This window comes from Sus scrofa, chromosome 2 (assembly GCF_000003025.6).
Source record: "Sus scrofa isolate TJ Tabasco breed Duroc chromosome 2, Sscrofa11.1, whole genome shotgun sequence".
NCBI lineage: Eukaryota > Metazoa > Chordata > Mammalia > Artiodactyla > Suidae > Sus > Sus scrofa.
The window spans coordinates 147810033-147826236 of record NC_010444.4 but is presented as its reverse complement, the minus strand read 5'-3'; the positions used below and the strand labels follow the sequence as shown (position 1 = coordinate 147826236).

Genomic DNA, 16204 nt, shown 5'->3' with positions numbered 1-16204 from the left:
TGAATGTAACCCAAAGGTTGAAATCGCTTCCCAAATGAGCTTCATTAATAGTAACATTATAAAGTACCAGTTCTTTAAGCAAAAGCCATCCGGAAGGTATTAAAAGAATCACGTACACCTTACCTATCCCGAGCAGTCCGCCATTCTGCAATGTTAATACTCGTCTTATATTACTCACCAAAATTTAACGACCCAATAAATGTTAAATGTTATTTGTACTTAAAAGGATAGCAAAATGGCATTTAGTTAAACATGGTCTGATTAGCCAAGAAAAAGGCTGTTTGGAAAAGAGCACAGTAATTTGATAGGCTTCCCTTACCCCCCCCACGACATGAGCACTAACCTTAGATTTGACCTTTTAGCAAGACATATTTATATTACTTATACAAAACAGAAATATCTCCCCCAAAGATTGTTTTCTGACCCCTCTCTCTAGCAGCATGTCCTTGAACTGCTTCATTCGGGCCTCCAGAGGGACAATGGCCCTTTCTCGGGCAGCTTTAATTTCAGCTTCCATGGCAGCTTCTTTCTCTGAATCAATGTCTTTATTATCGTCTCTCCTATAAAAAATAAAATATAGGCATCAACTGACAAAACATTAATAAAGAATCTTACCAAAATCTTAAAATGACTGGAATATTCAAGACTCACTACTGAGGAGCATATTTTTGGCAAAAATGAATTCTATTAGAGGGTTTCAAATAAACTCTATGGGATAAGCAACTTTCACTATAATAATAATAATAATAATAATGATAATAATAATAATAATAAAGTTACAATGAGCTTCAAATGATGCTACAGTGGCTACATTGTTAGAAGAATACCTTTAATGTGCTACGTCTCCCTGACACTAGTGATACACAAAATGAGCTACCTTGATTAAAAAAAATTATCTAAAACTGCAGCAAAACTCCGTATGTGTTAGAATCAAACAGCAACAGAACATAATTTTTAGTTCTTAAAATAATATAGGAAAAACAGTGTTTTCCAAAATGGTTTACATTATAAAAGCATAAAAGTTTTAATTTAATAAAATTGGTATAAGCCTTAGAAATCTTAAATATTTATTCTGAAAATAAAATGAAAATACCTGCAAACTTGGCCAAGTGGATATGTGAGATATATACCTTACCTACCTGACATTTTTTTTACTCACTTTCTGGGTGATAAGTTGAGATTTAAGTTGAAGGACAGGTCCCAGAGAGCAACATAGGCCCCGGAGTAGTTAGATGGAATTAGAACTCCTCATCAATGACTAAACTACTTCTTGTTCCTCCAAAAAATGCACCTCAGGGCTAAGGGCAACCCTGCTGCTGTGTGGTACTCAAGTGAGACTGCAAACGTGAAATTCAATCACCTCTCAAAACATCTGCACTTTTAACAAGGCCCATTCAAGTGAGTAATCAAAGAAAAGGTAAGTCAGTAATATTCAGGGGTGTTTAAGCAGATCGTCCTTCTTAAATTCAATCTGCTAACTACAAAAACAAAATTGGTTCATATTTCCTACATAAACTTAAAGGAAATAAAACAGAACATCGGGAAATTCAAAAACAAGCTATCTAGGGCAATGAAGGTAGCCCAGGAAGCTAAGGCTAGCCCACAAATGTGAGAGGCAATTAACAATTTAGGGAGTGAATCAAAAATAGAAGACACAGTCCGTGACCTGCAGGAACTTAGCGAGATAGTCTGTGACCTAAGATATGCACAAAACAAACAGGTAAAAGCAATTTGCCAAACAATATACCCTCTTATAATAATTTAAGAACTATTTAAATAAAGAGTTAAGACATCCAAGAAATACAGCTAATGAAAACAAATAACCTTTATAGAATTATACTATATGAAAATGTCACAATACAAACTATCACTATCTATCTCAATAAAAGAAATAAAGAAAAAACTAAGCCAGGTAAAATAGGCTTGTAGCTTTGTACCTAAATAGAGAAGCTCGGGCAATCCACATAAAGGACTTCTTTGACATTCTCCTGATAAAAGCAGTTAAAAACCTTACAGAGTTGTCTATAAGAACAAACAATTAAAAACAACCTAAAAGTTTAACATCGTAGGAACATCCAAAATTATGGTACATAAACAGAATGAATACAGTCATTTACAATAATTAAGAAAATAAATGTTTATTCTAGACTTTTTTTTTAAAAAAGAACACAAATTCACTTGATTACAACTAATAAAAAGACATACATTTGGTTAAGAACTAAAAAGTCAACTGCAAAAATGCAAACAGCTGTAGTTACTGTGGTCAATTATGATTGACTCTTCAAGATCTTAATTTCTTTAACACTGTTGCCAATAAACTTAAAAAAGAACCACCCTTGACAGGGTTGTCTTACTGGTTTCTTTGCCATAATTTGGCTGCATTCAATCTGTCCTTCTCAGATAAGGACTATGATAAACCATTTCCTAATGTTTTCAAAACCTTTCTTTCGCTGCTAAATACTAGTCCCGTGCGTTCCCGCCCACATACAAACACCCTCTGACCACACCCCTTCCGCCCCCCCATAATTAGGAACATTCGCATTGTACTGAGCACTGGTCACGCTAATGCTTCCACTTGCACCACTCTCTTTCCCTCAGAGCACTTTCTAATAAGCCAATGGGTTTCCTCTTCACCAAGTAAGGACCACAGAAACAAGGACTAGAGAAGTGACAAGCACATAAAAAAGAGAAAACTCTGAGTCTTATATGAGATGTGTGGAATGGTATCTGCTGGGGTCTACATTAGGAAGGAAACTTACTTTTGTCTGTACAGGGCCGCACCTGCAGCATATGGAAGTTCCCAGGACAGGGGTCAAATCAGAGCTGCAGCTGCTGGCATACACCACAGCCACAGCCACAGCCACAAGGGATCTGAGCCATGTCTGTGACCTACACCACAGCTCATGGCAACACCAGATCCCCGACCCACTGAGCAAGGCCAGGGGTGGAACCCGCAACCTCGTGGATACTAGTTGGATTAGTTTCTGCTGCGCCACAATGGGACTCGGAAGATTTTTTTTTTTTACTAAAATTCAGGCCTAATAAATGTCTGAAAATAATTTATCAACTAATTCTAAAATGTCATTTGGCTTCATAATATATATTTGAATAACCAAACCTCTGCACATCTAGCAACAGAAGAGACATCACTTCCACATTCCAAAGTAAAGCTTTTTCATTACATGCCTCAGAAAGCAATCTTGACATCTGTCTCCTAACACACACATTACCTGCCCCAATCACCAACTGACTGCAACCTAACCAGCTGTTTAAAAAGGTAAAACTCTACCTAAATCACATAAACTCTAAGTATGACTTACTTCCGCTTTTTGGCTTTAACAGGTTCATCTTCATTCATTTCTTCCATTAACTCTTGTTCTTCTTTAACTGCAGGAAAATGTAAAGTGCCAGAATAAAAATAAAGCAACAATTTAAATAGGTATGAACCTTCTGCTACCAACCACTAGAGCACTGGCATGAGTATTATTCTTTTTAAGCTGCCCCTTACAGTTCACTCACTTGCACTCATCGAGAACTGCCACTTTTGGATGGACAGCATTGTTGGGGTCGGGTGCCCTGGCAAAAAACAGTTCAAATATTAGGAATGGGTGTAAGCACATTTCACACCATCTTTGCTTTTAAAAAGTTAGTTTATATGTCTATCTCATAACAGTCACTCCTTTATAAAACATTAAACAAAGCATAATAATTCTATTCCTCCTCTATCACTCTTCGCTTTACATTAAATGTTTAATTCATTTTGAAATGTTTATTGACACATGCATTTTTCAAATAAATGGATCAGATCCTTCTATCTTTTGCACCTGGTAGAGCAAGTTTCACTAGTTTGGGAATCACTAGTAAGCACAAAATGTTAGTACCATGTATATATAACCACTGACGACTGCTCTATTATAATAAATGACATACATTTATTATAATAAATGACATACATTTATTATAATAAATGACATACATTAGGATTTGCTTCAACTGAAGTATTAAACAATTCATTTAACATGCTTCTATACGACACAGGAGGGTTCTATAAAAACACGATCATATCCATACAAGGGCAAATTACCAATAAAAAATGCAATAAAAATGATGTGCAAATTATTTGTGTTCATTATACACACTGAAATGCTGTCTGAGCGTTAGGTAGATTAAAACATTGCATCTCGGAGTTCCCGGAGGAGTTCCCATTTTGGCGCAGCAGCAGAAATGAATCTGACTAGGAGCCCTGAGTTGCGGTTCGATCCCTGGCCTTGCTCAGTGGGTCAGGGATCTGGCCTTGCCGTGAGCTGTGGTGTAGGTCACAGACAGGGTTGGATCCCGTGTTGCTGTGGCATAGGCTGGCAGCTGTAGCTCCAATTCAACCCCTGGCCTGGGAACCTCCCATATGCTGCAAGTGCAGCCCTAAAAAGAAAAAAAAAAAAAAAAAAAAAAAAAAAAAAAAAAAAAAAGAAAAAGGCAAAAAAAAAAGGATTATGTCTCAATGAGACATAGGCACCTCTATTCTCAGGAATAAGGCTTACCTTCCCTAAATTTCATCAAATTTAAAAGACTAAGTCTTTGTGTTTTTATTTTACAAAATTTTAGCAAACAGTAAAATAAAATACTATGTACCGTTTCATTACTTCAAAGAATACATTACTAATGGAAAGGTGCTAAAGGCTCACGGAGGAGCATTTTGGTGCTTTTTTTTAACAAGCACGGAGCCAGTTTCACAGTACCTACCACATCTTGGACGTGCAATCTTAAAAAGGATGAGAAGTTAAAAATTCTTACAAATACTTCAGAAAACGTAATTTAATCCAAATTCTCTACTTTAAATATCTCTATTACTGAACTCAAACAAGAGGAGCAGACTATTTCCCATGTCTCAAATACTCCTTTTCTTGTATTCCTTGAAAATACAGATTATTTCTAAGCGGCCTCGCATTTTCTGTAAAATTATTAAAAGAATGTTAAAAGTAGAGGATAAATTCCAAATGTAAAACTTACTTAGCTTCTTCACTTCTTCCATGCCTTTCTTATGAGGGGGCTCCTGAATAATTTTGTCAACGTCTGCCCTTCCAATCAGATCATCGGGCCGGTCCCACATGGACAGACGGGTGGTAGGGTTGTAAAAGAAGACGCGCTCATCACCCGTCCAAACAACACACCTACAAATGGATTCAAATATCAGTGTTTTATGTTATGGAATGTGTTTTACAGCTAGTCTTTTATTCTCATCCTCAAAAGGGGAGGTGGTGGTGCAGGAAGGACATGTTCATATTACTGTTACTCAGAGAGAGCCATGAAAGATTTTTTGAACAGAAGAGAGCTGACTGGCTAAGGATAAAAGAGCAGCTCAACACATTGAGAAAACCAGGAAGAGCAAAGCAATTTGTGATCAGAATCTAGAGTGCTCAGGAACTTAGTCTGGTACGCTCAATTTTAACCTATCACAAAAGATGATTTTAAAAGCAAAGGTAATAATGCTACTAAGGAGGTCTAAGCTAAAGAACAGACCATGGCACCCTGTTACATAATAATTAATATTTCCTACCAAACCAGAATTACAAATTCAAATACAATCTGCTATGAAGGCTTTAATATTTAATCAGGTCAAATATTAAAAAATAAAGGAAGGTCCCGGTGTGGCCCAGCTCAGCACTAACGAGCCTGACTAGGAACCATGAGGATGTGAGTTCAATCCCTGGCCTCGCTCAGCAGGTTAAGGAGCCGGTGTTGCCATGAGTGTGACATAGGTCGCAGATACGGCTCGGATCCCACGTAGCTGTGGCTGTGGCGTAGGCCAGCGGCTGTAGCTCTGATTCGACCCCTAGCCTGAGAACCTCCATATGCCATGGGTGAGGCCCTAAAAAATAAAAGCTAAAAAAAGCATAAAGCAGGAGTTCCCACGTGGCTCAGTGGTTAACTAATCCGACTAGGAACCATGAGGTTGCAGGTTCGATCCCTGGCCTCGCTCAGTGGGTTATGGATCTGGCGTTGCTGTGAGCTGTGGTGTAGGTCGAAGACTCGGCTCGGATCCTCCATTGCTATGGCTCTGGCGTAGGCCAGTGGCCACAGCTCTGATTAGACCCCTAGCCTGGGAACCTCTATATGCTGCCAGCATGGGCCTAGAAATAGACAAAATAAATAAATAAATAAAATTAGAAAAGCGTAAAGTAAGCCCAAGTGATTAGAAAAAAGGAAATAACAGTGGGAAAAGGGGAGGAGGGCAACTACCTCAAAACGTTTTTGTGTTTTTTTTTTTTTTTAATAAAGATCAACAAAATTGGCAAACTTCTAACTTAGCTGATCCAGAAAAGAGAACACATCACTACCTGGTGGAAAGAAAAAGTTATCACACAATCACAACATAAAAAAAAACCTGGCATGGAAAAGAAAAAAGGGGTGGGTTCATCACCACAGATCAGCCCGGAGCTTACAGCTCATCAATGGACCATATCAAATAGAATAATGAGAATAATGAGAACAAATTCAACTTAGATAATACAAATAAATTTCTTAAAAAATACAACTTCCCAAAGCTGAAACAAAAAAATTCAATAGGCCTATAGCTATTAAAAAAGATTGTTATCAAAAATCTTCCCATAAAAACTCCATCCCAGATGATCTGTTAACCCTTTAAAGAAAAAGTATTAACACCTTAGAAACTTTTGCAGTAAATAGAGGTGCAGAAACCACCAATCATCACCTCACATATTTTATGAAAGCAGCATAACCCTAACACCAAATCCTAACAAAAACATTACAAAAGAAAGCTACAGATCCGTATCTCACAGACGGAAAACACAATAAAACATTACCAAATCAAATCAAATCCAACAATACATTAAAAAGATTCCTCTACCATGACAAGGTTTATTCCAGAAATGCAAAGCTAGTTTAACATTCAAAAATCTATATAATTCCCCACACTAAAAGAATGAAGGAGGTGGGGAGACCCATGGTCTGGGGCTTTGGGACTGGCATACACACACCGAGGTCTATGGAAGGACTGGCCAAGGGGACCTGTCCTACAGCCCTGAGAACTCTACCCAAGATTCTGTGTACCGCACAAAGAATCTGAAAGAGAAAAGGAAAAAGGGAAAAAAAAGAATCTGAAAGAGAAGGGACGTGTGTTCACGTACAAGCGAAACACTTTCTTATACAGCAGGAATGACCATGACTTAGTAAATCAACTATACATCAATACAACTTTAAAAAAATGAAAATAAAGAATGAAGGAAAGGAGTTCCCGTCGTGGCTCAGTGGTTAGCGAACCCAGCTGGTATCCATGAGGTTGCGGGTTCAACCTCTGGCCTCACTCAGTGGGTTAGGGATCCAGCGTCACTGTGAGCTGTGGTGTAGGTCACAAATGTGGCTCGGATCCCAGGTTGCTGTGGCTGTGGGGGAGGCCGAGGGCCACAGTTCTGATTGGACCCCTAGCCTGGGAACCTCCATGTGCCACAGGTGCGGCCCTAAAAAGACAAAAAGACCAAAAAAAAAAAAAAAAAAAAAAAAAAAGATGGCATTAAAGATCAGAGAATATGAATTAAAGTGCTCCTATTTATTTATTTAGCTTTTCTAGGACACCACCTGAGGCACATGCAAGTTCCCAGGCTAGGGGTTGAATCACAGCTGCAACTGCCGGCCTACACCACAGACACAACGCCAGAACCAAGCTGAGTCTGTGACCTACACCACAGCTCACAGCAATGCCAGATCCTTAACCCACTGAGCAAGGCTAGGGATCGGACCAGCATCCTCATGGATACTAGTGAGGTTTGTTACCCTGAGCCACAAAACGAACTCATATTTATTTATTTTAAAAAATAATAATAATGGGAGTTCCCACCATGGCACAGTGGAAACAAATCCAACCAGGAACCAAGAGTCTAGTCTATAAAATATACAAAAATCTTCACACATAAATTTTATATTTTTATGAGGTCAAATTTATCTTTTTATTTATAGCTTCTAGGTTTTGTGTCTTTCTTAGGAATCATCTCCAATTCCTCTCCAAAACCACAACTAAGATATTCCTAGTATTTTTACAGTCCACCTGAATACATGAAAGATAACCAATTGTCCCAATTATCTTCCAAGTTGTCAACAAAGGAAAGTATTGTCCACATAACTTCAATTCTCAAATTTATTATTTTCTATTTCTTATAAAATAGGTAAATGATAACTAGAAGCTAAACAAACTGTTCAGCTATGCTACCTCATTTGGATAATCAAATTTATTAGTTTATCTCTTGATACTAGATGTTGCTCTTCAAATATTTCTTTAGAGGTATGTTAAGAAGCTAAAGGTACAACCTGAAGTTGTACGTTTCTCTTATTAATGCTGGGATTCTTTCCTTGGTATTTCAGGGCATTAGTCTGACTTTTTTTTAAGAATAGAGAGGTCAAAATTAGTAACATTTTGTATTTCCTAGGATCAGGAAATTTTAGTTTCTAGTTGTAAGAAAGTTTTTTTATGTTTTGACAAAACTTTTTAAACCGACTGTAACTTTTCCCATTGCTTACTAAGATTGCATCACAAAGACTTAGCCTGCTGTTAAGTTTTACAATCTCGTACAAAGTGCAAAGTGAGAGCTGCGTATATTTGCCATGCTTTATTTGTGATCTGTGTTAGGCTTTCACTTATGAAAAGTTTATCTCTGAACTTTTGTACTGACCGGGAGTGGCACAGAGACTTTATTTACCTACACATCTACTGACTGCTGCTCCATTTTTTGGTTTCCACGGTTTTTTACCCTAATACTGTACTATGAAAAATTGGAACATACAGAATTAGTGAAAGAAGGTTTCTGGAACAGTGCCCATATATTGCCCACCTAGATGTTTACACTTAACATTTTGTCACATACACCTTATAACTCGTCTATCCTTCCCTCAACGCACCTGCCAGGCTTCGTTGTTTCGATACATCCCAAGTTGTAGATTATCCAAGTACATTTCACCCTACACACTTTATTACGCATATTATTAGCAAAGGGCAGTTTTCTGACATAAAAATTCTTTGTCCATCATTTTTCTATTAATTCTGAAATGTCCTGAGCGCTTCTCATGCACGTCTGCTGCCAATACCACTAGAGCTGAATCAGCACACTTGGGTTCTCTGAAGCCAACATGAATTAGTAGACTAGCACCTTCACCTTAAAGCGGTTATTGGCTATTAATACATATAAACAGTATTTCAGAAATTCACACAGAAAAGGTAGGCTTAGTTTTTTCCCCAATAAAGTTAACCATCTATTTAACAAGGTGGCTTCAGAGTCTTGGGATGGTTCTAATGGAAATTCTTGAAGAGAATTCTGCAGTGAACAGTTGAAGGAAAATGTATTACACTTGGCATGTGGAGGTTCCCCTAGCCTGGGAACTTCTATATTCCACGGGTGCAGCCCTGGAAAAAAAAAAAAGAAAAGAAAAGAAATAGATGAAGAGAAGCATTAATGACACAAACTCCGAAAGGAAACTGCACTCATCTGAGGTCACATCCAAGTCTGAAAATTGATAAGGTCCACAAAGCTCCAGACTAGTGGGGCTGAAGTTGGTCATTAGCTTTTCATGCACAATACGCAGAGAAACCATCATCTAGGAACATATTCTTTTAAAGAGATTGCTTTCCCTTACACCAGCCAGAACAGCCATCATCCAAAAGTCTGCAAACAATAAGTGCTGGAGAGGGTGTGGAGAAAAAGGAACCCTATGACACTGTTCATGGGATTGTAAATTGGTGCAAACACTGTGGAAAACAGTATGGTGATGCCTCAGAAAACTAAAAGTAGAACTACCATTTGATCCAGGAATGCCACTCCTGGGCATCTGTCCAGAGAAAACCACGACTCGCAAAGACACATGTACTCCAATGTTCACTGCAGAGCTATTCACAATAGCCAAGTCATGGAAACAACCTCAATGTCCATTGACAGAGGAGTAGATCAAGAAGATGTGGTATATATACACAATGGAATATTACTCAGCCATTAAAAGGAACGAAATACAGGCAATTTTAGCAACATGGATGGACCTAGAAATTATCATGCTAAGTGAAGTCAGCCATACAATGAGACACCCACATCAAATGCTTTCACTGACATGTGGAATCTGAAGAAAGGACAGACTGAACTTCTTTGCAGAACAGGTGCTGACTCACAGACATTGAAAAACTTACGGTCTCTGGAGGAGACAGTTTGGGGGTAGGGGATGTACTTGGGCTGTGGGATGGAAATCCTGTAAAATTGGATTGTTATGATCATTATACAACTACAGATGTGATAAATTCATTTGAGTAATAAAAAAATAAAATTAAATTAAAAAATAGATTGCCTTCATAACTCTTAATTCTGGAACGAGTATATATTTTACACAATTATTTTTTAAAGTGAGGCTGTGTACCAAGTTAGTGGAATAAATATATAGAAAACTATTCCAGAACACTGTTAAAACACGCAATAATTGGGAGTTCCTGTCGTGGTTAACGAATCCAACTAGGATCCATGCGGATGCAGGTTCGATCCCTGGCCTCGCTCAGTGGGCTAAGGAGCCAGCGTTGCCATGAGCTGTGGTATAGGTCACAGACGTGGCTCGGTTCCCACAATGCTGTGGCTATGGCTGTGGCTTAGGCCAGTGGCTGTAGCTCTGATTAGACCCCTAGTCTGAGAACTTCCAGATGTCACAACTGCAGCCCTAAAAGAAAAAAAAGGAAGGAAAAAAAAAAATACACACACACACAATAATTTAACTATACATCTCCTAAAGTAATATACCCTAAACAAAAAATAACTGTAAACAAAAGCTTAAACTGTCTTTAGTAACCACATGGTTGGTGATAGCACTGGTACTACTGCTGTGCGTCTTGTGTGTGAGAAGAGCATGTGAGTAATCACGGGGCTGTCACTCCAACAGGATTTTCAGAAGGAAATGAGATACTGACGATGATGAGGGTAAAAACCTTGTAGCAACTGGCACTGCAAGCAATGGTGTGAACTCAGGACGCATCTTCAAATGTATGTATCTTCCATCTGTGTCTACCAAAGAATCTAAAAATAATGACTAATTCAGTAGTAACCACTATCCCTAGATCCCACACCAGGGCCTATAAAGCCACTTTCCACAAAAAGAAATCAGGGTTCCTTAGAGAAACAGCTGAATCGGGTCTGAAGCAGGAAATTTATAAGTGAGCAACATCTTGTCGAAGAAAGGAAAGAGACCATCGGACAGGGCTGCACCACACCACCAAAACCTCAGAAGTCAACCCTGAGATACTCCGCCCAGCCCGAGACGAAAGAAACAAACACAATAAGCACAATAACTGCTACGGAGAGAAACATATAAGACATATTTAAATCCAGGCATTTCTAATACTTAAACCAACTCCTTCTGAAAACAGGTATAAGCAAATCTTTTCTTTCTCTATCATTTGTAACATTCGCAAGGGGAAGGAGCTCTAGGTATTACAGCCAATAGATGAACAGAGAGTAACACAAACACATTACCACCGTGGTCAACTCGTAACAAGAGGTCTAGCCCGGGTTCTGCAACCTCAGCACTACCGACATTTTGAGCCAAACAATTAGTTCTTGTGAGGAGCTGTTCTGTGCAAGGTAGGATGTTAAGCAGCATCCCAGGCCTCTATCCACTGCGTGCTTACTAACACCACCCAAGTGACGACAACTGAAAAAGCCTCCAGACCCTGCCCATGTCCAGGAGAAAGAGGGGCTGAGGGAAGACGGACAGAATTACTCCTGGCTGAAAACCACGTTCTGAGCAGTAACATCACGAAAGACAACCAGACGCATCCTGAGGGCAAAGCACATTATCACTGATGACCTAGTCTTGCCAAAAAGATCTCACGGGCACCTGATCCTATCTCTGCAACCCTGCTAGTGTGCAGGAAACGGAGGAATGGGTATGAGGGGGCTGTAATAAAATCCAGGCTGTGGAATTCTACAGAACAAACACATTTACTTTCACAGTAAGAAAAACAAGGAGTAAGGGTCCAGCGTTGCCGTGAGCTGTGGTATAGGTCGCCGATGAGGCTAGGATCCCTCGATGCTGGGGCTGGGGCGTAGCTTGACTTGAGCCCCTGTTGGGAACCTCCATGTGTCAAGGTTGTGGCCTTAAAAAAAAAGACCAAAAAAAAAGAAAGAAAGAAAAGAAAACCAAGGAGGACGAAGTAAGGACAACAAGCTGGAGAGGAACCTAGAGATGAGGAGAGTAAGACAAGCCAGCTCAGTGCCATGCAGGGACTGTAAAAGAGTAAGTAAGTTAGAACAGCAACAGGAGAGAAAGCCTTGAAGTGGGGAGAGGAAGAAAAGAGAGAACCAAACAGAGGAGATTAAAAAACAGACCATTCAGAACTAACATAAAAGCACACAATTTCACAAAATTCTATAAACACATGTGGATATTTACACAAAAGCAGTTTTAAAGTATTTTAAACAATAAAAAGTAGATTCAGGGTCCCAGAGTGGTTCAAATTTATAACCATAAACAATAAACATTAATGGAGAGTTTCATGAAGGGAGGAAGATACTGCAAGAGTTGAGTTTTAGGTCTGAGCACCCAAAATTCAAAGAAGAAGAACCAATAAATATTCAGTAGATAAAAACATTCATTTGACACATACTTTTCCCTTGGTTTGTTTTAATTAAAGCATAGCTGATTTACAATGTGCCAATTTCTGCTCTACAGCAAAGTGACCCTGACACACACACACACACACACACACATATACACACTCTCTCTCTCTCTCTCTCTCTCTCTCTCTCTCTCGTTCTCTCTCTCCCTTTCTTATATTATCTTCAATCATGGTCTATCCCAAGAGACTGGATATAGTTCCCTGTGCTATGCAGTAGGCTACACTTTTCTTCCTACGTATAATTACATAGTAATCAAGCAGGAATCTATCAATCCATCAGCGTGCTAATTAAGTCAAGAACATACCATGGAGTACCCGGAATAGGGGTAGTAGCTACTGGCTTTGCCTTCTGGGCAGCCTTTTCTTCTTCAGTCATCTCCTCTTCTTTGGGCTCCTATGGGAAATGATATTACTCCCATTAAATCAGTATCACAAAACTATACCTGATTACCCCACAAACATAAGAATCTCTGCAAACACCTTAAAGTACAACCAACATCAGGTCTGTTGCTAGCATAGTGAGGGGAGACTCTGAATCACAATCTCTAAGTAAGTTCTAGATCCTTGTGCCCTAGACAGAGCCAAATTCTACAGCAGTACACCCCATCAGCAGTAGATGGTCCTGTCTTACAAACACACTAATCACCTGTTTAGGAGCAGAAATGAGGAAAAGGGGAGAGAAGATGAGAGAAGACCTCTTCATTTAAGGCTGTTTCTTTTTTCTGCTCAATTCCCTGCACGACTGCCACTGGTCCCTCACTCAATAAAGCAGCTTCCAAAAAGAAGAGCTCTTTGAGTGCCAAACAGAGATCATTCCACACCAAGAGAGAACAGAAAGACACAATCAACATTCTCCAAATATGAAGTGTACTTATAACTATGACACGTACCAGTCTACAAGTCAGGAGACTGGACATCAGGTCCAAGCTCTGGTCCAAGGCCCTTTCTTTCTAGGGGGGGAGGGGGGGTCTTGTTTTAGTATAAGAAGTAATTTAATGAAACTTTCAAAGGAAAAACTGAATTAAATACTTCAAAGAACCCTAAAATTTCCGATTTATAGCAGTTATCTAAAACTACAGCAAACGGATTTTCAGTTCTAAGTCAACGATACCCAACAACCAAAGCTGGCTCCCAGGCTAACAGGCGATGGCCCTGTACCTCCTTTATCTCCTTGATCGGCTCTTCTTTAGGATCCTCCTCCTCTGTCTCCATTGGCAGAGGCTCTTCGGAAGGTTCTTTAATTGGCTCTTTGATCTTCTCCTCTAATTTTTCTATTAAAAAATTGAGACAACATCACTCAGTGGTTCTGATTTAAGTTCTAAAGAACTTTCAGAGACTAAGCAGTTAAGATATCCCATTTCTAGTTATTAACCACAAAAATAAAATGTTCTTCCTTGAAATATCATTGATTTGACTCCAATGTAATGCTCAGCTCCCAATACCTTGCTATACAATGAGAACTACTGAGCTCAGAGGGGCATAAAGCCTTTCAGGTCATTCACACATCATCTGTAGGAGCCATTCATTTTACTTGAAAGGGGTAAGATACTGAAATACTTAGGAGCAAAAAAAGGACTTGTGACACAGGAAATGGAGTCCTCTTCATCCAAGACTCCAACAGTCTACATTTTCTCCCTTTAGAACACACAATAAATACATTTCTTCCTTCACTATCAAACTCAATAAGGACAACAGTAATTATTCAATAGAATAATTATACAGTCCCTGACAACAGTAAAAAATAGTAAATATGTATTTGTATATCCACTTCTCCATGTGGTAAAATGATAGACAAACATGTAAGTAGAAGAATAACCTATTTATCAATTCAATTTATCAACACCTATTTATCAATTCAGAGGAAATTAACTATCCAAAACTGTGTAATTAGAAAATCCTAGACAGAGTTCCCGTCGTGGCTCAGCAGAAACTACCTGACTAGCATCCATGAGGGCACAGGTTTGATCCCTGGCCCCGCTCAGTGGTTTAAGGTTTGGCGTTGTCATGAGCCGTGGTGCAGGTCGCAGATGCGGCTCGGATCTGGTGTTGCTGTGGCTGTGGTGTAGGGCAGTGGCTATAGCTCCGATTCAACCCCTAGCCTGGGAACCTCCATACACCTGGGTGCAGCCCTAAAGAAATAATAATAATAAATAATAAAAAAAAAGAAAAAAGGAAATCCGGGAGTTCCCATCGTGGCTCAGTGGTAATGAACCCAAGTGGCATCCAGGAAGATGCAGCTCAATCCCTGGCCTCACTTAATGGGTTAAGGATCCAGCACTGCTGTGAGCTGCGGTGTAGGCTGGCAGCTGAAGCTTCGATTCAATCCTTAGCCTGGGATCCTCCATATGCCGCAGGTGTAGCAGCCCTAAAAGGAAAAGAAAAAAAAAAAAAAAAAAGCAAAGAGAAGAGAAAAGAAAAAGAATCCCTCAAGCATGTTAAAAACGAATTAACTCAGAGTTTCACACAGTATTCTATTTATACTATGCCCCACTAAGTCATTAAAACTATACCTTTTTCCTTCAGTTCTTGGGGCTTTTCCCAGGTTGACTCTAATGTCCTATTATTATAATAATAGGTCTTCCCATCTGCTGTTTTATATTCGGTCCACTCAGAAACTGCTGTTGCCCCAGCTAAGGTAGCAGGTGAGGCTGCAATAGCAACCTGGGGGTGTATCATGGGTACAATGGGAGGGGCCATTCCTGGCAACACACCTACAAGAAGAGCAACAACCAAATCAGATTCAAGTATCAAACTGCCACACAGAAGAAAAACTTGAAAAGAGCTAAATCTTTCTATTAAATATTAATAAATGAAAGAGCTAGCTGAAAATAATCATATAAAGTGATTTAATTACTTAAAGCTATACCCCTGGTTTAGTTCTGTCTAAATTCAAATAGATTCAGAAATTCACCCAAAGAGTACACCTCAACGGTCACAAATTCAGGTCATACCTATGATGAAATCTTAATGAACTAGAATAACATAATAAATTAAAAAATAATGGTACATCCTCTACTTCATAAAATTGTATTTTTATAAAGAATTTCTCAAATTCCAATGAAATCAAGGCCACGAGCACATTTATTAAGCATATTTTCTGAGGCAAAATAATTTTCTTGTTCTAACGTACCAAAAAAAAGACATGAATAAAATTCTACTTTAAAGTAAATGACTGAAAAACTATACAAAAATGATTGAGTTTATTGTCAAATCTACTTTAATATATGAGATTAAGTCAGATATCCCTGTAAACTCTTTGACAGTCAATTTAGTCTTTTCCAAAAAGAAAGCAAAGGTTCTCCCATTTTTTAAAAGATAAGCCGAGATTTATATCACCAGATAGATAAGCTGATATGATATAAATAATCAATGTGAATCAAAATTGAAAAAACCCTCAAATCCTATACTAGAATTTCAGTTTCAGGTAGTTAACTTCTATAACTTTTAAAATGCAAATTTATACTACCACACAAATATTCACACACATATATTTACTAGCATGCAAGCATAATCACATCACTTTACACATGGAAATGATTTTTTTATATTTAACTT

At 38.7% G+C, this 16204-nt stretch overlaps 1 protein-coding gene across 1 annotated transcript in view; it reads right to left on the bottom strand.

Moving 5' to 3' along the window:
• The window catches only part of TCERG1 (transcription elongation regulator 1), a 63237-nt gene that overhangs the window by 26225 nt on the left and 20808 nt on the right, over positions 1–16204 (bottom strand). Inside the window, 7 exon segments of the mRNA XM_003354339.5 lie at positions 425–560; positions 3321–3387; positions 3520–3576; positions 5008–5168; positions 12955–13043; positions 13808–13920; positions 15160–15360. Of these exon segments, the coding sequence (XP_003354387.3) occupies positions 425–560; positions 3321–3387; positions 3520–3576; positions 5008–5168; positions 12955–13043; positions 13808–13920; positions 15160–15360 (824 nt within the window).